Raw genomic sequence first — 26,074 nt, forward strand, 5'->3', positions numbered from 1 at the left:
CCCAAATTGGAGCTTTGAAGGATTTCTTTGTTTAGACAGTAATTGGGACATGTAGAGAATTTTTTTTGGGAAAGAATACCAGGGCATTGCAATGGTTTGAAGTTTTAAAAAAAGAAGATTTCAGAATCTTTCTGTTCATCTCCATGGTCACATACTGTGACATTAAGCATGGGGGAGAACACATTGCATTTGGTTATTGCAGGTCAGTAGTGATGTTGGAAGGTTGCAATTTCAAGAGTGAAGACCTCAGCTGCACTGTAGGAATATATGGAAAACAGAGCACAGAATAAGGCAGAAACCCCTTATTCCAAAGGCTTATTGTGAAAGGAGACAGGGTCAGAGCAGAAGAGTTGAATAAAGATGTTTATTACTTTTTTTTTTTTTCCTTTAATATAAAGAATTACATACACCATGAAAAGTACAAGTAGCTGGCATACTGGAAGCAGAACTGAAAGATATTTAAGAGTTCAGAAGGTAACTAAGTTACAAAATAGAGCTCTGTTTTGCAAAGGAGCAGAGTTACTTCTTCCAAGAAGTGTGGGGTAAAAGTAGATGTTCGCAAAGAGAGTAAAGTAGAGAAAAAGGATGATGAAACTATAACTAATTGCCTCCATTTTTTTCAGGCAAATATATGGTGGTAGGAAGTATAAAAAGTAAGCAAAGTAATTCATAGTTGTGACCAGTGTTTTAAAAGGTATCAATGAAAGGCCCTCTGCACTTCATTTCAAATTAGTTCAGTACTATAGATTAATCATGTATTTAAGTAATAAATAAAATCTTAACTGCTATTTAACAGATTATTCATAAATGCATTTGATTTTTCATTTTCTGCTATAACCAATTTATCATTTTCTGTAACAGTTTTTAATTTTAAGCATTTTATTATTTCAGTGTGTAACTTTTTAAAACATGGAATGCTATACAAATTCTATTTCAAATATATAAAAATAAATGTAAAATATGAAAATAATGTTTGAATTAAAGTGTCAGAGACAAAAAGAAAGTATTATATGACCTCATTTATATGAAATAAGCAAATATACAGAAACCAAAGATATTAATGGTTACCAGGATTAGAAGGAGGGGACAAGGAGAGTTTTTGTCTAGGGAATTGAGTTTATGTTAAACACGGTGGAATGGTTTGGGTAAGGATAGTGATAATGGTGTCAAACTTGGAAAAAAAATCAGCATTACTGAGTTGTATATGTGGAAGTTGTTGTGTTGGTGGATGTTTTGCTGTGTATGTTTTCACCACAATTAAAAAAAGCAAAAGTCTCAAAGAGATGACTTAAGATTTGTTTTCCATTTCTTCAATATGCTACACCATCATTTTAAAGTGATTTAAGAGTCCATTCCACATACATAATTTTGAAGTATTGAAAAGGTAAATTATTATGTGTATATTAAACCGACCAAAACCAAACCTACTGTCATTGAATCAATTCAGTCTTATAGTGAACTCCATTAGACTTCCAAGGCAGTAAATCTTTACAGAAGTAGATTGCATCATCTTCTGTGGAGTGGCTGGTGGGTTTGAACCACCAGTGTTCTGGTTAACAGTCAAATGCCTTAGGCACTGCACCAGCAGAGCTCCATATATATATATGAAAGGAGATTATGTCCACTGTCAACCTCCCAGAAAACCCCAAAATGAACTAGTTAGCAAAAATGAGTTTATTACCAAGGGTATTTAGGGAAGACAACATTTTACCAGTCTCAGGGTACTCAGAGTGGCATGGGGGAAGTCACAAATGTATAGTGTTTGAGAATCGAGACTTTAGAAGTTAAGGCAGGTTTTTCAATGTTTGGATCTTATTAGATTTGAGTATATTTTATGATATAATTTATTTTAAGATTAATGGACTCAGGGAAGTATCAGAAAGTGAGCATTGTTAATAAACACTTATTTGCACATATTTGATTATTGAGCAATTTGCCAAGTATTAGGAATTTATGTTTCAGACACATTTATTTACAGTGAGTTAATGCAAAGAAGAAGAAGAAGAAGAAAAAAAGACTAAAAGACTAATGAAGTTTTTGTACTAATTTACAGTCTTATCTGTATGGGCAAGAATTTTCTAGAACAAACAGTAAAATCATATTTGTGTAGGCTATTTTAGTTCTTAGTCCTGATAGTTAAGGTGGATGCAGATGTCTCACTTTTAATTTCAATGGCATATTGAAAAATGAACTCTAATATGGAATGCTTTACTGTCTGCTTTGTATGGAAGACATTTAAAATATGAAATTTTATTTATATGTAAGAGCTAATGGAAGCTATACTACTATGTGTTCCTTTTTTTCTTTTGTTGGCCAAATAATGGGAAAAAAGATTGGACGGAAAGGTCAACAATGATCATTTAGGAGTACAACTGACTCAAAATACAAAATACACTCAGAACTAAGGATAAATAAGGTAGGAAGTGACTCTATCCTGTCCTGTCACCGTTTTCCATTTAGAAAAAAAAAAAATTGAACGGAATATGTACTCAAGATAATTGACTCTTAACTTTCAATGAGGTGAAGAGGAGAAAAGATTATTGAATAAAAGTCCTGCATAGACATGCACAATGTTGACTATTTTGAGTACACCCATCTTAAACTTCCTGTGTTAATGCACTTAACTCATTGATCTGATTGATTCATATTTCATTACCTAATATTAGGCAAAATACAATGTAGACAGGTTTGAAATATAGTTCTAGATGATGATTTATTAATTTAGCAACAGGAATTTCAAAATCTTGAGATTCCACTCGTGATTATAAATCAAATAATAAAGTAGACTAAATATGAGACCCAGGAGACCAGATTTTAAATAACAGAATGTAAAGGGATTGGTGATGGCATAAAAATTACAGATGTAAGATGTTTTTTAAAATAATTAATTCATGAAAAAATATTTACAAAATATTAATCTAGAGATTTACACTTGAAGTAAAAAAAAATGTTTTCTTGCTGATGCTATGTTGAGAGTTTAACAGTAAAATTTTCAGGAGTGAAGATATAAAGATATTTACAGATTTCAAATCTCTGTAGATTTTTCTCAAGTTCAAATAATTGTCCAGCAAAATTGCCTTTAAACAAATCAATATTATGTGTAGCCTTTATCTTCTCAAAAAAGCTTCACTTCCTCCTACTTTGATTCTAAGGGAAATATAGATTAACTTGATTGTTCTGCCTTTATGTCAATGCATTACCCTCTTAGGGTTTTATTTTACTAAAAGCAGAGACTATGGGCCATGTGCTATTTATTTCATCTATTCCTCTAAAGAGGATCTGCTAACCATGCTAAAGATGATGCTCTCTGAGCTCTACTTTCTCCCCAAGGCCACAAGTTTCATCCTTAATTAGGATTCTGCAAAGTACTTATATTCTGTGAAAAGAATCACTCATCAAGTAGCTTTTTGTTATATTTATCCTCAAGATGCAATGGAAGAAGGAAAATCCATTTTCTCTTATTGAGAAATATCATAAGAGTGATTTGTTAGTTGGTGATATAGTTCTTCCCTAACCTATGATGGTAATAGCAATCAAAATCAAGAAATAGTCCAGAGACGAGAATATCAAGAAAATTACCAAATTGGGAATGGAAGTTAGAAACTAAGGGAGGAGTTTGAATATTGGCTGCAGCAAGCATGAATTAAGAGCATAAAGGCAGGAGAACAGAATCATTTGGAACAAATGAGGAACACAAGTGACTGATACTACTAGTTGTAGTCATAAACATGTGATACAAGGAAAGGAAGGAGAAGAAAGGAATATACATCAAAATAAATATTTATTTGAGTAAGTCTGATATGTGTTCTGTATCACCAAGAAGGACAATAGGCCAATAAGGGAAACTTATTTATTTTTGTTGTTGTTGTTATTTATTTTTAGCTAATGATAAATGTTCAGCTACCAGAACTCATAATGATAAATGTTCAGAAAATGATGTTGCTATTAGCAGACACTGTGTAGTTGGTTTTGACTCACTGCAACTGTATGTACAGCAGAATGAAACACTACCTGATCCTGCACCATCTTCACAATTTTTACAATGCTTCAGCCTGTTGTTGCATCCACTATGTCAATCCATCACAGTGAGGGTCTTGCCATTTTTCATTGACCCTCTGCTTTACCAAGTGTGATATCCTTCTCCAGGGGATGGTCCCTCTTGATAACAGGACCAAAGTCCTGGGAGGAAGTCTGGCTGTCCTTGCTTCTAAGGAGCTATACTTCTTCCAACATGGATTTGTTCATTCTCTGGCAGTCCATAGTATATTCTATACTCTATCAATACTGCAATTCAAATGAATCAATTATTCTTCTTAGATCTTCCTTTTTCATTGTGTTGCTTTCACATGCATATGAGACTATTGAAAAGACAAGGGCTTAGGTGAAGTGCACCTTAGTCTTCAGTGTGATATCTTTGCTCTTTAACAATTTAAAGGGGTCTTTTGCAGAGATTTGCCCAATGTAATATATTGTTTGTTTTCTTGACTGCTGCTCCCATGGGTGTTGATTGTGGATCCAAGCAAAATGAAATCCTTGACAATTTCAATCTTTTCTCTATTTATCATAAAGTTGCTTAATACTCCAGTTGTGAGAATTTTTGTTTTGTTTGTGTTGAGGTGTAATCCGTACTGAAGGTTGTAGTGTTTCATTATCATCTGTAGTGCTCTAAGTCTTCTTCACTTTCAGCAAGCAAGGTTGTGTCATCTGCATATTGCAGGTTGTTAATGATTCTTCCTCCAACTCTGATACCACATTCTTCATGTAGCCTAGCTTCTAGGACTATTTGCTCTGCACACAGATTGAATAAGTATGATGAAGGAATATAGCCCTGATGCACACATTTCCTGATTTTAAACTATGCACTATCCAATTGTTCTGTTTGAACAACTGCCCATTGGTCTATGTACAGATTCCTCATTAGCACAATTAAGTGTTCTGGAATTCCCATTCTTTACAAATTTATCCATAATTTGTTATGATCCATGCAGTCAAAAGCCTTTGTATAGTCACTAAAACATACATAACCATCTTTCTGGTATTCTTTATTTTCAGCCAAGATTCATCCAACATCACTTTTTTTACTTATCATATAAGTAAATCCATTTAGTCAACCTCAGATAGTAACTTCAAAATCCCTGGTCTCTTGTCTTCATTTCTTAGAACACCACCTGTCATCCTTGTTCTCCAGGTCACAGTCTCAACATGTAACTGCCCCAGTGTATGGGGTCCAGAGGAACCATTGTCCCCTATGTTCCATCCCAGAAACTATTTTTGACTCTAATAGGAAGATTGCAATGACATTTCTCAAGCTGAACGAACTGAAGAAAAAATTCAAGCCTTTAGCGGCAGTATTGAAAGATTCTATGGGCAAAATATTGAGTAAGGCAGAAAACATCAAAAGATGGAAAGTATACACAGAGTCACTGTTCCAGAAATAAATGGTTGATGTTCATTTACTTTAAGAGGTGGCATATAATCAAGAACCAATGGTATTGAAGGAAGGAATCAAAGCTGTGCTGAAGGAATTGGTGAAAACAAGGCTCAAGCCTGGTGGAACCCCTGAGACTATGGCCTTTGGATGTCCTTCAGGTCTGGAATTGAACCCACTCCTATGGCTTCCAGCCAAACAAAAGACAGGCATATGAATTGAACATTTACATGAGGTAGATACACTCCTTGGCGAGAACAATCATGGGAGAATAGAAGGGCTATGTATGCATAGGGAGAGAGATGGTGGGGCAGGAGTATATGGGAGGGAAAGACATAGGGAAGAGGTAACTATGGTGAGGGCATGGGAAGAGAGCTGGCTCTTTTGTGGAAAATTGCAGTCAATGTCATGAGACAAAGTGTATGTGAAGTGCTGTTGGAAAATGAATTTGCTCTGTACACTTTCACCCAAATCACAAGAAAAATTAAAAAAAAAAAAAAAAAGGCTCCAGAAATTGACAGAATACCCATTGAGATGTTTCAACAAACAGATATTGCACTGGAGGCACTTACTTGTCTATGGCAAAAAATTTGCAAGACAGCTACCTATCCAACTGACTGGAAGAGATCCATATTTGTACCCATTCCAAAGAAAGATGATCCCACAGAGTGTGGAAATTATCAAACAACATCATTAATATTATACACAAGTAAAATCTAGCTTGTTGTTGTTGTTGTTGTTGTTGTTTGCCGTCGAGTCGGCCCCGACTCATAGCGACCCCTCCTTGGGTTTCCGAGGCAGTATCACTACGGAAGTAGGATTGCCCAACCTTCCTTCCGAGGAGTGGCTGGTGGGTTTGAACCGCCTGCCTTCTGGTTAGCAGTCAAGTGCCTTAGCCACTATGCTACCAGAGCTCCCAAAATCTATTTTAAAAATGGGTACAGCAGTATCTGGACAGGGAATTTCCAGAAACATAAGCTGGATTCAAAAGAGGACGTGGAATGAGGGATATCGTTGCAAATGTCAGATGAATCTTGGCTGAAAGCAAAGAATACCAGAAAGTATTTTATTGACTATGCAGAAGCATTTGACTGTGTGGATCATAACATATTATGGATAACATTGGGAAAACTCAAATTTCAGAGCACGTAATTGTGCTCATGAAGAAACTGTACATAGGCCATAAGACTGTTGTTCGAAGAGAACAAAAGAATACTGCATGGTTTAAAATCAGGAATGATGTTTGTCAAGGTTGTGTCCTTTCACCATACTTATTAAATCTGCAGGCTTGAGCAAATAATTTGAGAAGCTGGACCAAATGAAGAAGACTGCAGCATCAGAATTGAAGGAAGACTCATTAACAGTCTGCAATATGCAGATGCCACAACTTTGCTTCCTGAAAGTGAAGATGGCTTGAAGCACTTTCTTATGAAGATTACAGACTACAGTCTGCAGTATAGATTATACCTCAACACAAAGAAAATGAAAATCCTCACAATTGGACAAATAAGCAGTATCACGATAAATGGAGAAAGGATTGAAGTTTTCAAAATTTTCATATTATTTGGATCCATAACCAACACCAATGGAAGCAGTACTCAGGAAATCAGACATCATATGAGCATTGGGGAAATCTACTGCAAAAGACTTCTTTAAAGTGCTGAAGAACAAACATGTATCTTTGAAGACTAAGATGTGCATAATTCCATCTATGGTATTTTCAGTAGCATCATATATATGTGAAAGCTGGGCGATGAATAAGGGAGATTGAAGAAGAATTGATGCTTTTCATTTGTGAGTGTTGACGAAGCATACTGAAAGTACTCTGGATTGCCAAAGAAGGAACAAATCTGTCCTGGAAGAAGCGCAGTCGGAATGTTCCTTGGAAGCTAGAATGGTCAGACTTTATCTCACCCGTTTTGGTCATGTTTTCAGAAGGGACCATTCCCTGGAGACGAATATCATGCTTGGTAAAGTGGAGGACCAGCAAAAAAGGGGAAGATCCTCAACGAGATGGATTGCCACAGTGGCTGCAGCGATAAGTTCAGGTATATCAGGGATCCTGAGGCTGGCACAAGACCAGGCAGTATTTTGTGCTGTTGTACACAGGGTTGGTATGAGTCACATCCTTCTTGACAGCACATACGGTGAGACCCCCCTCCCCTCCAGGCAATTATTCTTTAACTAGGAGCCATTAGTGCCGGGAACTCCAGCACGTTCCCCACGCCTCAGGGCTTTACCTCACAGAGTCCTAAGACCCCCTCCCCTCCTTTTCTACCCCCTAGCAACAACCAATCAATAAATATCAGAAAAACCTGAAATTCCTGGAAACGGCAGTTTGCGGCCTCGGCCACAGGACAGAGCCAACCAACTAGAGACAACGCACGATTTAAAAAATGACAACCAATCCTGTAATTTTCTGATTGAAACTTCCCCGTACCTGCTCCATCCCGGATAAAAGACCCCCTTTCCCTTTGTTCGGCTCTCTCAATCCTGAACCGCTGCATCGGTGACGGTTGAGGGTCCGAGCTAGAGCTTGAATAAACTTTCCTTTTGCTTATGCATTATCGAGTCTGTGGTAGCTTCCTCGCGCCGACACTCCTTTCAAGACCTGGGACCAACAATACAACAACAACACATGGATTCTCAGTCTTCCAGATGAAGCACTGAAGAAAAATGCATGACATTGTTGTCAGTGTTAATTTCTTCTCATTATATAACTTCTAGCTATTAATTTTTATAATATGAAGAGAAAGGGTTGAAAAATCTTGGTCTGTCGAAAGTGTCAGATATTTGTACATGTGTTATTTAATTTTTATAATTCACCGGGGAGTGTAGGTAAACCCAAGTTTATGAATTAGATCCATTCTTAATGTGTATTTAAGTTGAATTTGTAGGTAATTTGGAACAGGTGCATATAGTTCTATGTAGCCTTACTTTAGTGCAAGATAGGGAGGTCAAGTGGCTCAGTGGTTAAAACATTCAACTGCTAACTCAAAAGTTGGCACCTCAAACCCACCAGGCACTCTGTAGGAGAAAAATGAGGCAGTCTGCTTCTATAAAGATTTACAGGCTTAGAAACCCTATGGGGCAGTTTTACTCTGTCCTATAGGATTATTATGAAGTGGAATTGACTTGATGAGATAGGGTTTAGTGCCAATAAGAAAAGGCTAGAACACTTTTCCATGATTTAAAAGCTTCATTTACAGGATGTGAAGGTGATTGTGGTGGAGAATTTGTTACAAGTAGATGTTGATTCAATAGTTTAAAAGTAAGGGTATATTTACATCACATTAAAGGGCAAGCAGGAGTTGTCTGTAAGTCACAGTTCTTAACTCAGGTACTTACTCTACTTGTTTTCCTATTGTGCAGGTGAAGATATTTAGGCTTTGAGAGATTGTAATATATATAAACTCGTTCATTCTAAACTGTAGACCCAATTCCCTTCAGTATTACCTTTCTTCCAAGCATGAGCAAAGGGTTAACCTTAGGGGAGCTGACTGCAACATCTTTCTCCCACACAGCAATCAGTGGATTTGAAAAACCGAACATTGAGTAGGTGCTGAGTGCTTTACCTGCTGTACCATCAGTGTTCCACGGGCAAGGGCTTAGAGAGATGTAATACAAAATTATTAGAATTGAGTAAAACTAGAAAAAAAGATTATCATTACAACAGGAAAACATTCATGTTGTTGTTGTTGTTATGTGCCATCAAGTCAGACCCAACTCATAGTGACCCCTCCTTGGGTTTCTGAGGCAGTATCATGACTGGCTTTATTTAGCAATGTTCCTTTTTATCAAATTCTTCCTAGATAACTTTTTAGCTCCTAAGTATCCTCTTTGGCAATTTTCCTTCAAGCTAACATTTTCAGTCTGAGGTATTCTTAGTATGATTTAATTTTCTGACAAATGAGACTGAATTTAACTCAAAAATATGTAAATCAAAATTGTGCAGAAGCATTGCAATTATTTATAAATGAAACATCATTTCTTTTAAAAAGCTGACAAAGTAGATACAATCATATGCTAACTGCATCTGAGATTTTGATGTCTGCTTACACCAGCTACACAGACATAAAATTCTCAACCCAAAGGAGAAAGAGTATGAACAGGAGTTGAGCAGTGGTGGAAGGACTAGATAAATGAATAGGTCTGTGGGAGCATGGTTCAGTTTGAGTAACCAAAGAATTGTGTAGAATTATGGCCAACTGGCAGCCTTTGTTATAAGTTGAAAATGTGAGATCATTCATCAGTAACAGCTTCCTTTGCAACCTGGAGCCACTTCTCTTTGTGCTGTCTTTTTCACCTTTGAATGGGCACCAGACTGCTCATATTTTAATTAATTTTCATTTGTTAAATGAGGAATTTTGAATGGCCCTTTCACTAACCCTGTTTTCATTGCACAATAGACCATGTGTTAGCCTGGCTTTCTGATCATTCAAGAGGATTAATAATGAGCCAAGCACAGAAACCTGCTCAGGCTGTTAAATGCTAGCAATGATTGTTCTAATGTGTCTGTTTGTTATGCACATTCTCTCCTCTACAGTTATTATATTAACTAGTCAATATATTTGTCAAATGTTAATGTCTTTGTTGTTACAGATACAGATGTGGTGTATAAAAGCGAGAATGGACATGTCATTAAACTGAATATAGAAACAAATGCTACCACTTTATTATTGGAAAACACAACTTTTGTAAGTAATGAATAATTAATTACTTTATGCATTTCCGTATTGTTTGGAAAGCTCTCTAGGTGTACATAACTTTCTATTCTTTAGCTTTGGCACTTGGACAGCATTTCAGGTAAAAATTGAGGGCTGAAATATCGTTAGAGTCAGTAGATGTATTGATGGAAAATACCTGTGTGAGCCATCTGTTTAATGTTCACCACATTTACCCTTTATAGTAAATGAGTAAATGTTTCCAGGAATAATACTTACTTACATTGAATATGTTTTCCAATATTTTCTATGTAAGATTATAACAAATGCCTATAAACATATATATGTACATATATATGTCAAGTCAGACCCGATTCATAGCGACATCTCCTTGGGTTTCCAAAGCAATATCACTACGGAAGTAGATTGCCCAGACTTCATTCCAAGGAGTGCCTGGTGGGTTTGAACTGCCAGCCTTCTCATTAGTAGTCAAGTTCCTTAGGCACTATGCTACCAGAGTTCCTATACATATATATATATATGTATATACACACACATATACATATATATATATACATATGTATATATATATATGTATATAAATATTAAGTTTAGCTTAGCACAAGTTATCATTAACTTTCTCACCTTTAACTTTTTATTTAAAATAGTTAATCGCATTTTCCCCTTTTCATTCCTCCCGACTTTCTAATTCTGTTGTTCTGGATCAGATAGAAGGCAGACTGTCTAAAACTGACCTTCTGTTAAGATTAATATGATTTCACAATTCTGTCACCACTATTTTTCTTTTCTTAGAATCATTACACAGACTGGAAATATTTAAATGTCTGAATTTATTTATAGTGCTGTTACAAAACAATGTAGAAATTATCTGTCTTGGTAATCACATTTGATATCCAGTCCTTTTAAGGTTTGGAGATTTATCTATGATTACTTATTAAGTAGGTCATGATAAATTAAATATTAAAATTGTTCAGAATCTAGCTATCAAACAGTGATAAATATAGTGCGTGTATTCAATATTTTATAGTGCAGTTACTATTTTTATAAACAACGGCCCAATATGTGGTTCATTAGGTAAGTTCATGTGACACAGACAAAACATAATACAGGACCTCAGAGAACGTTCTACACAGATTGAAACAATGAGCAAAACCACTAGCTACATTATTTTATGTTTTCTTACTTGTAAAGGCTGGTGGGTTTGAACTACTCAGAAGGAAGAATGGGCAATCTACTTTAGAGATACAGCCTCGGAAACCCCAAGGAGGGGTTGCTATGAGTCAAAATAGACTCAGTGGCAGTGAACTTGGTTTCGTTGTAAATTTGGAAAAGTCATTTAATCTTCGTATTAATTATAGACTGTTTAGGTTGAAAAGATAGTCTAAGACTGATATAGTTTAGTACTTTTGTATATTAAAAAGAAAATGGTCACTGTAATCATGAATTGAGTATACATGTATACATCTGTTAGACTAAATTCTACCTCCCAGCTGATGTACATTAGTAATTAAGTCTTTCAATAATAGAATATAATGGTACTTTCTTTTGTAAATTAATCACTAGATTTAGAGGTATTTCAAGAATAGCTGCAGTGTATGCAGCTCTTTATAGCATGTGTGGTGTGCTGGGGAATGTAAGGCATATTGCTCACTTTCAAATATTATAGATTTCCTTTGTGGTGATAACACTAACTCCACTGCAAAACGTTAAAAAACATTGTAGAACGATATTTATTATTTATTAAATGGAAAGCCAGCTGGGATACTAGAGAAGGGGCTGGGAATCATTGAGAAATGTTGAAATCAATGGAAAAGAAACCCTTGATAGGTGGACAGCAGACCTAAAATAAGAAGTGATAGTGATGAGAGGGTATACTAATGATTTGCTAATTAAAGTCAATATGACTTGATATCACATAAAATTAATTTGGAGAACAAATAATGTTTTATTTATTTATTTATATCATAAAGTGAAATGTTCTGATGAGTTATGGGGCTCAGATATCCAAACATTTAGGTTAGATATAGATATTCAGTACTTAAATACAGCCACTCCTCAGTTATCAGCATGATTAGGTTCCAAAGACCAAGTCATTATGTAAAAATTGGCATTATAAGAAAATGGAGAAAGATTACATCAGATCACAAAATGGAGGATGTCAACATCTTTAAAAATTGCCAAATTTCATCATTAAATAACTGAGAATAATGACATTGCCAAGTTAACACAAAACCATCATAGCCAGTCTTAATTTCACCTCACAACTTGGAATTCATTATTGCCAGAGGTACGCCATTAATGAACAAAAGAACTGGATAGTAGACTTTTTATTATTGTCATAAAGCAAAATGTTAGATAACAAAATAGTAAGTGAGGAATAGGTATATTTGCTTCTGTGACTGTCCCTTACTTCTCACTTCTGGTCCCTAATTTTTTTTTTTCAGTGTCTATTTATTGTTTTTTAGCATCTATAATACACCAAAAAAAAAAGAAAAGAAAACTTTTTGGTTAACATTTTAATATTTAATTGACTCAATTTCTTCTTCTTTTTTTTTTTTTTTTGGTACTAAACTTTACTCTCACCTCATTGTAGTTTTATTTTTGTAATTGTGTTTAATAATTTTAAATTAAATAAATAAATGTTTGAAAAATCATTTTGATGTCTATATCTATTCTCCTCTATATTGGCCATGATTCTTAGTTACAGTCATATTGTGATATTTAGCAAATATTCCAATTTACTTATGTTTGGAGATTTATAGACTTTTTTTTTAAGACATGTATCTCACAAAACAGCTTATTAAACATGGATAGCTCACAGAAGTGTCAGAATTCAATGGAGGATAAAGGAATGAAGAGCTATGTGTATTTGTAACCAACATTAGCTCAAAAAAATGCCAACAAAAATACAAATCACTGTGATTTCAAGCAATTTAAGAGGAACTTGTTTAATTTTGTTCCAACTCCAAATTAATATTGTAAAATACAGTTGTATTTTTAAAGGTCATAATTAGACTGAAGTCTACATTTACTTTTCCAAGTTTTTCTATTCAAAATCTGTTATCAGGCATAAGGATTGTATTCATCGTGTGGTTTTTACATTGAGCGATTATCAACATTATAATTGTAATAATAATTAATTGGGTCAGATCAATAGGAAGAGCTTTGTAATGAAAGTGTGCCAGGATAATTAGAGAATAAATATTATTTATTTATTTAATATAAAATTGTGCTAGCAGAATGACCTGCAAAACAAAATATATGTTAATATCTGACTGTCAATTTATTTAACAATAAAGATATTTTAACATCATATTGTTTTTCCTTGCTTAAGCACATTTAAAATATGTTATCTGGATACTTTTACATATGTAATTGTGAATAGCAAACACTATGATTCACAATAATATTTTATATGACTATCAAAATTCAAACGAATGTTAATCATGTCCCTAAAATAATTGTCTAAAGGCATTCTTTTGGACTGAAGATAGGTAGATTTCTAATGAAGGAGAAAATGAAAGAACACAAAACTTTTTGAATGGGAGTTATGCAGAAGAAATGATTTAGCCCCAACTTGCTCTTAATCATTTCTAAGTGTTTGTAAATGTTATCTCTTAAAGCCAGAACTATTTCAAACAAAAGCTCATTCACAGAGACATAATGAGGAAAATGCTTCCTAAGTATTAGCTGTGCTCTTTCTGCTGTCAATAACTTGAATATCCTAGTGGTATTTGCAGAACACACCAGCAACCATAAATTGTTCTATCAAACTGCATTTGAAGTTAGAAAGAGTTGGAAACCTGGGGTTCATACCTGTCCTTCTCAGTTCATTCAGTGCCAATAAAGTGAAACAAGAATGGATCTGAATTGGTAAAATGTGTGTACCAGAATGATAACCAGAGCAGAAAAAGTTACAGGCTGGTGCCATGCTAGAAACTTAATTTCCATCCTAGAAAACCAGGGCCATGTGATTTTTCATAGAAACCAAATATCTTTATTAGCAGAATTGGAAACAATTCCCAGCTTAAAGATGGTGGCCTACTACACCACAATGAATGTGTGCCACTCCGCACAGTCTTCACAGTAATCTAGTCTTCTGCTTCAGGTTCCTGAAAGTGCTCACTATACCTCTTCTGTATTGACCAGTAATTTTTTACATTCTGCTTATCATTTTGGTACACCCACATTTTACAAATTCAATTTTGTTCCGATTTCACAGCATAGACCCTGACTAAACTGATATGAACTGATTCAAAGCCCTGAAACATGGGCCTAGCCATGTGCTCAGAGATTATTAAGGATAAAGGAGAAAAGAGCTCATGCAATCATGTAGAAAGAAATAACTGAGAGATAAGAATCTTGAGTCTCTTTGATTTTGAAAATCTGTAAAATTTGGAATACGTGCAACAAAAGTAACCTAAAACAGAGGGAGACAATTCATATATTACAGAAGAAAGATTACAAGAAATATGTCAGCTACACATCTTTTGGTCTATTTGTAGGCCATTACAAAATAGATTTGCCTGAAACCCATTGTGTATTGAAATAACATCAGTTGGCTTGCATGTCAGCTTACTATTTTTCATTTGTGTTTATTTTAAAAATTTATTTTGCCAATAGATGTGTGTATTGGGGGTATGTCCAGTACATTGTGCTGCCATGAAATCAAAGAATGTGTTTTCCACTTCCTGCTTTAGGAAATAGGCATCCTATTAAAAACAAACATGAACTATAGTAGTATAAGTAAAGAATTACTGGAAAAGGTGCTTTCATTTTCACCTTTTAAAATCTGAAGTGAAGAAATGTTACAAGAAAATTCTGATTGGCTCTGTGACCTTTCATGGTGATTTTAACCTTTAAAATGTATCATTGTTTAAAATTTGACTTTAGTAGTATAGATTAACATCATCAATATAATTATTGCTGGTTAACCAATTAACTGACAAGATATGCACACTTTTAAATGTTGCCCGTGCTCATGATAATACAGTTTTTTGTTTGTTTGTTTGTTTTCCTTTCTTTTTTTCTCTATACTAGTTCTCAGCAAGGGCCATTTTGCTGCCTTGGGGATATTTGGAGCTCTGGTGGTGTAGTGCCTAAGACACTTGACTTTTAACCAGAAGGCTGGCGGTTTAAACCCACCGGCCGCTCCTAGGGAGGAAGGTTGTGCAATCTACTCCTGTAGTGATACTGCCTCGGAAACCCAAGGAAGGGTCGCTATGAGTCGGGTGTGACTCGACGGCACATAACAACAACAATAACAGAGGACATTTTTGATTGTCATTGTTGAAGGCTGAGTATGGTGGGAATGCTGCTGGCATCTAATAACAAGCAACCAACATGTATAAGATGACTTTCATAACAGAACTATCAGGCCAAAAAGTCAATAGTGCCCACATTGAGAAACCATCTTCTACACAATGATACAAAGGAAAATATATGCTGATATGAAGATAGTTTTTTTTTTTTTTTCCTTTTCCTTTTCTGGCGGGGATGAGTGTATCAGGGCAAAAAATGGGTAACTGTAAGGGAGATATTAAATTGTAGCTTCCAACTTCATTATCTTAAGACACTTTTCTTCCTTTTAAAGTGAGACCTGCAAAGAATTCCAGCAGTATAATAATTTGGTCTTGGTTTCATTTCCTTTGGATATTGCAGTGTACAGGTTAAAAGCATGACCCCAAATTTCTTATAATCTCCTGATAATACTTCTAATTGGGCACTTGGTTCAGTAAATTTTATCATTCATTTGGCTATCCCTAGTCTTTTGATTGGGAAGCAATTATTTCTCTATAAGTTAGAAAATGAAAAACAGATGGCCAGTGGGGAATGCAGCCAAAATAACTGTTTCCATTGATGTTTAAGAATAATAGAACTTAATTGTCTTTATGGAGGCCATGTCTCTCTCTGTCAATACAGCAATCATCAATTCCTATTGTGGAATGTCTTCGTATTTCTGTCATTTGTATTATCAGTTTGTCACTGAAAGTATTTAGATATTTTTTTTTATGTTCCACCACCCAGCTGCCAGTTTGTTGTACTGTGGTGGCTAGTGTGTTCCTGTGAGCCTGGAAGCTATGTCACTGGTATTTCAAATACCAGCAAGGTCACCCAGGTTTCAGCAGAGTCTCTAGACTAAGACAGATTTGGAAGAAGGAAGGAGACATCCACTTCTCAAAGAATTGGCCAGTGAAAACTTTATGAATAGCAGTGAAACACTGTCTGATATATTACTGGAAAACTTTATGAATAGCCCTGAAACATTGTCCAATATAGTGCTGAAGATGAGCCCCTCAGGTTGGAAGGCACTCAAAATACAACTGGGGAAGAGCTAGAGCTGCCTCCTCTTCAGAGTAGTGTTGACCTTAATAATGTGATGAAGCAAAGATTTCAGGGCCTCCATTTGCTGATGTGGCATGACTCCAAATGGGAAGACATAGCTGGAAACATCCATTAAAAATTGGAATATGGAATGATGAAGTATGAATCTAGGAAAATTGAGTGTTGTCAAAAATGAAATGGAACACATAAAGATTGATATCCTAGGCATTAGTGAGCTGAAATGGACTAGTTTTGGCCATTTTGAATCAGAAAACCATATGATCTACTACTCTCAGAATGACAAAATGAAGAGGAATAACATGGCATTCATCATCACAAACACTGTTTCGAGATCTGTCCTGAAGTACAGTGCTGCCAGTGATATGATAATGTTCATATATCTACAAAGAAGACCAGTTAATAGTACTATAATTCAAATTTACAAACCAACCGCAAAAGCCAAAGATGAAGAAATTGATTTTCACCAACTTCTGCAGTCTGAAATTGACCAAACATCCAATCAAGATGTGTTGCTTATCATTGTGATTGGAATACAAAAGTTGGAAACAAAGAAGAATCACAGGTAGTTAGAAAATATGGCCTTGGTGATAGAAATAATGCTGGAAATTGCATGATAGAATTTTGCCAGACCAATAAATTATTCATTGCAAATACCCTTTTTCAACAACACAAACAGCAACTATACACATAGACTTCACCAGACGGAATACACAGGAATCAAATCAACTACATCTATGGAAAGAGGCAATGGAGAAACTCAATATCTTCAGCTAAAACAAGGCCAGGAGCTGACTGTGGAACAAATTATCGGTTGCATGTATGCAAGTTCAAGTTGAAACTGAAGACTTGTATAATTAAAACAAGTCCATGAGAGCCAAAATATGACCTTGATTATATCCCTCCTGAATTTAGAGACTATCTAAGGAATAGATTTGATGCATTGAACACTAATGAGTGAAAACTAGAAGAATTGTGGGATGACATCAAGAACATCATCCATGAAGAAAGCAGAGAAGGTCATTAAAAAGACAGGAAAGGAAAACCAAAATGGATGTCAGAAGAGACTCTTAAACTTGCCTTTGAATGGAGAGTAGCTAAAGCAAATGGAAGAAATGACAGGATGAAAGAGCTAAACAGAAGATTTGAAAGAGCAGCTCGAGAAGACAAAATCAGTTATTACAATGAAATGTGCAAAGACCTGGAGTTAGAAAACCAAAAGGGAAGAACATGCTTGGTATGATGGTTATGTTTTTATGTCAACTTGGCTAGGCCTGGTTGAGTGGCTTGGCAGCTGGATGTAATATTCCCCATGATGAGACTGGTAATAAACTCCATGGTGTAATCTACTGGGATCAGCTGAGTAGCTGCCTTTGGGTATGTGGTCTGCTTCCTGTTTTTAAGGAGAAGCCTTGGGAATGGTCTCCAGTCTATGGCACGCTTGGACCCTGCATGTAGCCGTGTCATTGCTCAGCAGCCTGCTATGCTCTGGCGATCTTGGGACTTATAATGGACTTAAGTTAATGGCCTGCCATGTGGTTGGTGACATCGGGACTGTGCCTTTTTACCTGTCAACTTTGGGGGGTTCTAAGCCTTATCAGCCAGCAGCTGGCTGAGTGAAGAAGTACCTCTAGCTCCAGTAGGCTGGGAACAGGAGGCAGAACTGGACCCCAAAGTTGAGGGGCTTTCACCCAGCCGCTAGAGCCTGGCACTTTGAACTTGGACTTAAAACCTCCAAATTGTAAGAATAAACTCCTGTTTGTTAAGGCATCCCCTTTGTGGTATGTTTCCTGTCAGAGTAGCACTAGGTAACCAGAACACTTGGTATTTCTCAAACTGAAAGAACTAGGGGAAAAAATTAAAGCCTTGAGTTGCAATATTGAAGGATTCTATGGGCAAAATACTGAATGATGCAGGAAACATTAAAAGAAGATGGAAGGAATATACAGTCACTGTACCAAAAAGAGTTGGTCAATGTTCATCCATTTCAAGAGGTGGCATAGGATCAAGAACCAATGGTATTGAAGAGACAATTCTAAGCTGCACTGAAAGACTTGGCAAAGAACAAGGCTCCAGGAATTGAGGGAAGACCCATTGAGATGTTTCAACAAACAGATGCCCCACTGGAGCCACTCACTTGTCTATGCCAAGAAAATTGGAAGATAGTTACCTGGCCAACTGACTGGAAGAGATACATATTTGTACCCATTCCAAAGAAAGGTGATCCCACAGAATGTGGAAATTATCAAACAATATCATTAATATCACACACAAGTAAAATTTTGCTTAAGATAATTTAAAAATGGTTGCAGCGTTATATTGACAGAACTTCCAGAAATGCAAGCTGAATTTAGAAGAGGGCATGGAAAAGGGATAACATTGCTGATGTCAAATGGCTCTTGGCTGAAAGCAAAGAATACCAGAAATGTGTTTACTTGTGTTTTATTGACTATGCAAAAACATTTGATTCTGTGGATCATAATGAATTATGGATAAAATTGAAAAGAATGGGAATTCCAGAACACTTGATTGTGTTCATCAGGAAACTGTACCTAGACCAGGAGGCTGTTATTAGAACAGAACAAGGGGATACTGTGTGGTTTAAAATCAGGAAGGGAGTGTGTCGGGGTTGTATCCTTTCACCATACTTATTCAATCTGTATGCTGAACAAATAATCCAAGAAGCTGTACTATACGAAGAAGAATGTGGCATCAAGATTGGAGGAAGACTCATTAACAACCTGCAATACACAAACACCACTTTGCTTTCTGAAAGTGAGGATGACTCGAAGCACTTAACTGATGAAGATTAAAGACTTCAGTCTGCAGTATGGACTACATCTTAACATAAAGAAAATGAAAATCCTCACAACTGGGCCAATATGCATCCAATAAATGGAGAAAAGTTTTAATTTGTTAAAGATTTCATATTACTTGGTTCTACAATTAACACCTATGTTGAATATAATGGAAGCAGCAGTCAAGACATCAGACAACATTTTTCACTGGGAAAATCTGCTGCAAAAGATCTCTTTAAAGTGCTGAAGAGCAAAGATATATATCTCCTTGAAGACTAAGGTGCACCTAACCCAGGCCATGGCATTTTCAGTTGCCTCATATGCATGTGAGAGCTGGACAATGAATAAGGAAGACTGAAGAAGAAGTGATGCTTTTGAGTTGTGATGTTGACAAAGAATACTGAAAGGGCCATGGACTGCCAAAAGAATGAACAAATCTGTCCTGGAAGAAGTGCAGCTGGAATGCTCTTTGTAAGTAAGAAGACCAGACTTCATCTGACCTACTTTGGTCATGTTGTCAGAAAGGACCATTCTCTGGAGAAAGATGTTATGCTTGGTAAAGTGGAGGGTCAGCAAAGACAGGGAAGGCCCTCAACAAGATGGATTGACACAGTGACATCAGTGAGGGGTTCAGGTGTAGCAAGAATTGTGAGGCTGGCACAGGACCAGACAGTGTTTCATTTTGTTTTACATAGGGTCGCTATTAATCAGAGCCAACTCGAAGGCACCTAACAGCAACAAACTTTTATGTTTACACTACTGATTTTGAATGGATGACAGGAGACACTCTGAAGCTTGCTTTTGAGTGGTAGATTCAGAAGATGACATAGAATGAGGGATGTCATTGCTGATGTCAGATAGATCTTAACCCAAAAGCAGAGAATACCAGAAAGATGGTTATCTATGTGTGGTGTAGTAAATTACCTGGTATGGCTTTTCTATCCATAATTCTGAGGTGGAATCTGCCATGAGCAACTGAGGAGCTCCTGATTGTTAAAGTTATCCATGTGGGTTATTTCTGTTGAGGGTGGCACAAAACAATGTTCTGGGAAGTTCTCTCTCTCAGGTGTATAGAATTCCTGATGTTATGATTGGTTAGTTTAGCCACTCTGTCAGGCTCAAAATGAGCTCTCCTAGAGGTAGAAGGAGTCTCTCTGATTGCTGGCTGAGAAAGATGTGCTACTGAGAGAAATGTGCTCCCAAGAGATATGCGCTGCTGAGGAAGAGACACCGAGAGACATGCACTGCTGGGAGAGAGACTGAGAAAGACTGTTGGCTGAGAAATGGCAGGCTAAGAGAGAGTGAGCATTGTTCCTGAACTGGAATTGTAGCCTGGTGCTTCTGTCTGGCCACTGCAGCAAATTATCAAACCCAGCAGAAAGGTGGTGGGTGCTGTGGAAGGAATAGTTTGTGTCAGGGTTGAGGAAAGGGATGGAGGGAACATGTCTGGCCTCTCAAAGATTGGCCTTGGACTACTGATAGTGATTCTGCCTTCCTCTTCTGAGGTTAGAGGAGGTCAGAAGATCTGGCCTCCTTGCCCTTTTGGCAGTTCGTGTCAGAAGCTGTGGGATTCATTGCTGTGGAATTCATTCCAGTGGCTCCAGACTCATAGAAGCATGGGACTTTATAAAAGAAAAAAGGAAGGGGCCTGGGAAGTGAAACTTTGGGTTCTTAGATGGTTACTTTGGCTGGTGTTACTTATTAAAGGTGATAATTGACCCAGAGGCTAGGGATTTTGGTTACACCCAGACAAAAGCCCAAGGCCGTATACATAGACTGGAAGGTAATCAAGGCAAAGAGATGAACCTGGAATGTCTAAAAAGGATTGTGTGTCTTGGATTATGTGTTTATCTGAATGTACTACGGGTATTGAATTTTCTCTTACCTGCTTGTACATTAGAAATTATTATGGGGTGTGGATAACAGAGAGTGTTTAAGTCTACCTTCAGCTGATACAATGATTGGATATGTTAAAAGGTGAAATAGAATTTGCCCAGAAGAAACACAGGCTTCTGTTTCAAGGCCTGTGTGTAAAGTATTAGGGGCTTAGGTAGAAAACCTGAGCCCCACCAGTACTGAAGGAACAGATCTGCATTTGAAGACAAAACTGACAGGAAAAAAAAAAAAAAAAAAAGACTTTGGCTTTTTGAATTTCAAGCAAGCAAGTTAGTCTTTGAGTACATCAAAGCAGGAAAGTCATGGTTCATGAGAGAAACCCCTTCCAGGACTGAAAGTTAAAGGAAGCCAGTGAGTAGTAGGCTTGTATGTTGCTCATTTGTGACCACTTGGGTCCATTTGAGTGGAAATGCGGAAAATGCAGCAAAGAAGAAATGGGCTGAGTTTGGTATTCTTTGGCCCAGGCCACGGAGGCTGGGGATGAGAAGAAGAGCTGGCTGGTCTGAAGTGCAATGAGTTGGGAACCTACAGGAATTGAAATAGTCCCTGAGAACTGAGGATGTGAGAAGGTGTTGGCTGGTCTGAAGTGAAGGGAAGAGTGTGACTCCCAGACTTGGCAGCTGGTACCCATGACCTAGCTGGGATGGCTATGGCTATGCTAACCAGAACCCGATCAAACGAAGAGGAAGATGTTTGACACTGAGCTGGTGTTAAGTTGCTGTAATTTGATGGATTATGCTGGGATGGACTTTGCTTTTTTATGGATGGAGATGCCTGAAGTTTCCAAGAACAGAAGATTCTTCAGTGAGAAAGGAATATGCTTGTCTCCTCACAGTACTGGTTTGATAAGGATAGGTAAATTAGAAAATGGCCATCTAAATTGAGAGAAGATAAAGCATGAAGTGACTGGCTTACACACTTTCATGGGTATGGTTATTCTTAAAGTGATGGTGAAGAGGATGCTAATTTTGAAGTATAACAGGGATAATGGCTAGAAAAGCCAAGGGGTGGCCTGCGGTGTAGTAAATTACCTGCTATGGCTTTTCTACCCATAAGTCTTTGTAAACTCTGAAGTGGAATTTGCTGTGAGCAAGTAAGGAGCTCCTGATTGTTAAAGTTATCCACTTAGAGTATGTCTGTTGAGTGTGGCACAAAGCAATGTTCCAGGAAGTTTTCTCTCTCAGGTGTATAGAATTCCTGATGTTATGATTGGTTAGTTTGGCCACTCTTCCAGGCTCGAAAGGATCCCTCCTAGAGGCAGAAAGAGTCTCTCTGACTGTAGGCTGAGAAAGACATGCTGCTGAAAGAAATGTGCTCCTGAGAGATATGTGCTGCTGAGAAAGAGACACCGAAAGACACACACTGCTGAGAAAGAGACACTAAGAGACACACACTGCTGGGAGAGAGACTGAGAAAGACTGTTGGCTGAGAGACGGCAGGTTGAGAGACTGAGCATTGCTCCTGAACTTGAATTGTAGCCTGGTGCTTCCCTAATAAACCCCACCATCTGTGAGTTCTGTGTGGCCACTGCAACAAATTATCGAACCCAGCAGAAAGGTGGTGGGTGCTGCTGAAGGAACAGTTGGTATCAGGATTGAGGAAAGGGCTGGAGGAAGGCAGCATATCTGGCCTCACAAGACTAGGTCTTGGGCTATTGATGGTGATTCTGTCTTCCTCTTGTGCGTTTGGAGGAAGTCAGAAAATGCAGCCTCCCTTCCCCTTTGGCACTGTGTTTTATCAACTATGCATAAACTTCAACTGTGTCCAAACCCACTGCTGTTGAATTGGATCCAACTCATAGCAACCCTTCCTTGGGTTTCCAAGATGGTATCACTATGGAAGTAGATTGCCCAACCTTCCTTCTGGTTAACAGTAAAATATTACAAAGAATGCTAATGTCAGAGCATGTAATTTTGCTCATGTGGAACCTGGGCAAGGATGAAGAAGCAGGCATTAAAATAGAACACTTTTTTAAAAAATTGAAAAAATGTGTGTCAGCATTGTATTCTTTCACTTTATTCAATCTCTGTTGTTGTTGTTGTTGTTATGTGCTGTAGAGTGGGAACCAGCTCATAGTGATCCCTCCTTGGGTTTCTAAGGCAGTATCACTATGGAAGTGGATTGCCCAACTTTCCTTCTGAGGAGTGGCTGTTGGGTTTGAACCACCAGCCTTCTGGTTAGCAGTCAAGTGCCTTAGGCATTGTGCTACCAGAGCTAAAGAAATAATCTGAGGAACTCAACTATAAATCAGGATTGGAGGAAGACTCTTTACCAACTTGGGTATTCAGAAGACTAAACCTTGCTTGCCAGAAGTAAAGACAACATGAAAGACATGCTGATGAAGTTCCAAGACTATAGGTTTCAGAATGGATTACACATGAATATAAAGAGAAAAAAATCCTGACAACTGGAGCAATAAACTATATGATAATAAATGGCAAAGAAATTGAAGTTGTCAAAGATTTCATTCTTCTTGGATCAATAATCAATGGTCATAGAAGCAGCAGTCAAGAAATCAAATATATTGCTTTCGGGAAATATACCACAAGAGTCTTCTTTAAAGTGGTAAACATAAAGGTTTTTTTTTTTTTTTTTTTCAATCACTTAATTATTAGTTCAGATGGTGTTTTAGTTGGTTCAATATGATTTTTTGCATACAAAATTACTTCCTCTGTAAGTATACTTTTACTTTTCCTTTCCTTCTCTGGATGCATTTAATTTCTTTTTCTTTCCTATTTATTCTTATTAGAATATCCAGTACAATTTTAAATATAATGAAAGTATACATCCTAATCTTGTTCATAATTTGGAGAGAAAACATTCAATCTTTCTCCTAAATAGGATGCTATCTTTTTGGTTTATTGCTTAGGTTATTAGATACCCTTTATCACATTGAGAAAGTGTCTTTCAATGCCTATTTTCATGAATATATACATATATGTTTTTTGCCATGAAATTGTGCTGAAATTTCTCAAGTAGTTTTAATGCATCTACTGAGATTATTCTGCCATTTTGCAAAATCTTTTCTTTCTATTAAAATAATAAAATGAGGACTGTATGACATTTGGAAAATTACAAATTGTCAGAAATGAAATGGAATACATAAAGATTGATATGTTAGGAATTAGTGAGCTAAAATGAACTGATATTGGCTATTTTGAATTGGACAAGAATATGGTCTAGTATGCCTGGAATGAAAATTTGAAGAGGAATGATGTCACATTCATCACAAAAAAAGAACATTTCAAGATCTATCCTGAAGTACAACATTGTCAGTGATAGGACAATATCCATCATGCTTACAAGTCAGAACAATTAATACAAATATTATTCAAATTTACACATAAACACTGATTCCAAAGATGAAGAAACCAAACATTTTTATCAACTTATTTGGTCTGAAATTGATCAAACATGCAATCAAGATATGTTGATAATTACTGGTGATTGGAGTGAGTAACTTGGAAACAAGAAGGATTGGTGTCAGACAATACAGCTTTGGTGATAAAAATATTGCTGGAGATCACATGATATAATTTTGCAAGACCAATGACTTATTCATGGCAAATACCTTTTCTCAAAAACATAATTATATGTGAATCTTGCCAGACAGAGTGAACATGAGTCAATTGATGTTAGATTCCATCACATCAGTTCCAACTCATACCAACTATATATACAACTGAACAAAACACTGCTCCATACTGCACCATCCTCACAGTCATTAGTGTGTTTGAACTCATTGTTGCAGTCACTGTGTCAATCCATCACATTGAGGGTCTTCCTCTTTTTTGCTGATCCTCTTCTTTACCAAGCATGATGTCCTTCTCCAGGGGCTTATTCTTCTTGATAACACATCCAAAGTATGACATCTTCCTTTCAAATCAAATACATCTGTGGAAAGAGACAATGGAGAATCTGAATACCATCATCAGTCAGAACAAGGCCAGGGACTAACTGTGGAACAGACCATCAATTGCTCATATGCAAGTTCAAGTTGAAGCTGAAGAAAATTAAAAGAAGTCTATGAGACCCAAAGTACGACCTTGAGTATATCCCACCTGAATTAGAGAACATCACAAGAACAGATTTGATACATCGAATGCTCAAGACCAGATGAGTTGTGGAATGCCATCAAGGACATTATGCATGAAGAAAGCAAAAAATCATCAAAAAGAGAAGAAAGAAAGAAAAGACTAAAATGGATATCAGAAGAGAGTCTGAAAATTAGCATTGAAAGTTGTGAAGCTAATGCTAGTAGAAGAAAGAATGACATAAAAGAGTTGAGTAGAATATTTCAAAGGGAAGCTTGAGAGGACAAAGTGTTATCATTAAATGTGCAAAGACCTGGAGCCAGAAAACCAAAAGGAAAAAGCTTGCTTGGCATTCCTCAAGATAAGAGAACTGAAGAAAAAACTTCATGCCTCAAGTTACATTATTGAAGATTATTTTGGACAAGATATTGAACAATGCAGGAAATGTCAACAGAAGATGGAGAGACTATAGAAATTGGGGTCACTGTACCAAAAAGGATTGTTTAACATTCATCCATTTCATCAGGTAGCGTGTGATCAAGAGCTGCTGATATTGAAGGAAGAAGGCCAAGCTTCATTGAAGGCACTGGTGGAAAACAAGCCTCAAGGAATTGACAGAATATCAATTGAGATGTTTTGACAAATGGATGCAATGCTGGAAGCACTCACTCATCTATGCCAAGAAATTTGGAAGACAGCTACTGGGCCAACTAACTTGAAGAGCTCCCTATTTGTGCACATTCTAAACAAATATGATCCAGAAGAATTAAGAGATTATTGAACAATATCATTAAAATCACATGCTGAAGATAACTAAAAAATATTTGCAGTAGTACATTGGCAGGGAACTGCTAGAAATTCAAGCCGGGTTCAGAAGAGGGAATGGAACAA

General features: G+C 36.7%; 1 protein-coding gene across 1 annotated transcript in view; it reads left to right on the top strand.

Moving 5' to 3' along the window:
- DPP10 (dipeptidyl peptidase like 10) overlaps positions 1-26,074 on the top strand; it is a 1,219,576-nt gene that overhangs the window by 562,172 nt on the left and 631,330 nt on the right. Inside the window, exon 4 of the mRNA XM_007937655.1 lies at positions 10,031-10,125. Within this exon, the coding sequence (XP_007935846.1) occupies positions 10,031-10,125 (95 nt within the window). The remainder of the gene's footprint in view (positions 1-10,030; positions 10,126-26,074) is intronic.

The sequence above is a fragment of the Orycteropus afer genome, unplaced genomic scaffold, assembly GCF_000298275.1.
Source record: "Orycteropus afer afer isolate SDZICR_OR568_19922 unplaced genomic scaffold, OryAfe1.0 scaffold00004, whole genome shotgun sequence".
NCBI lineage: Eukaryota > Metazoa > Chordata > Mammalia > Tubulidentata > Orycteropodidae > Orycteropus > Orycteropus afer.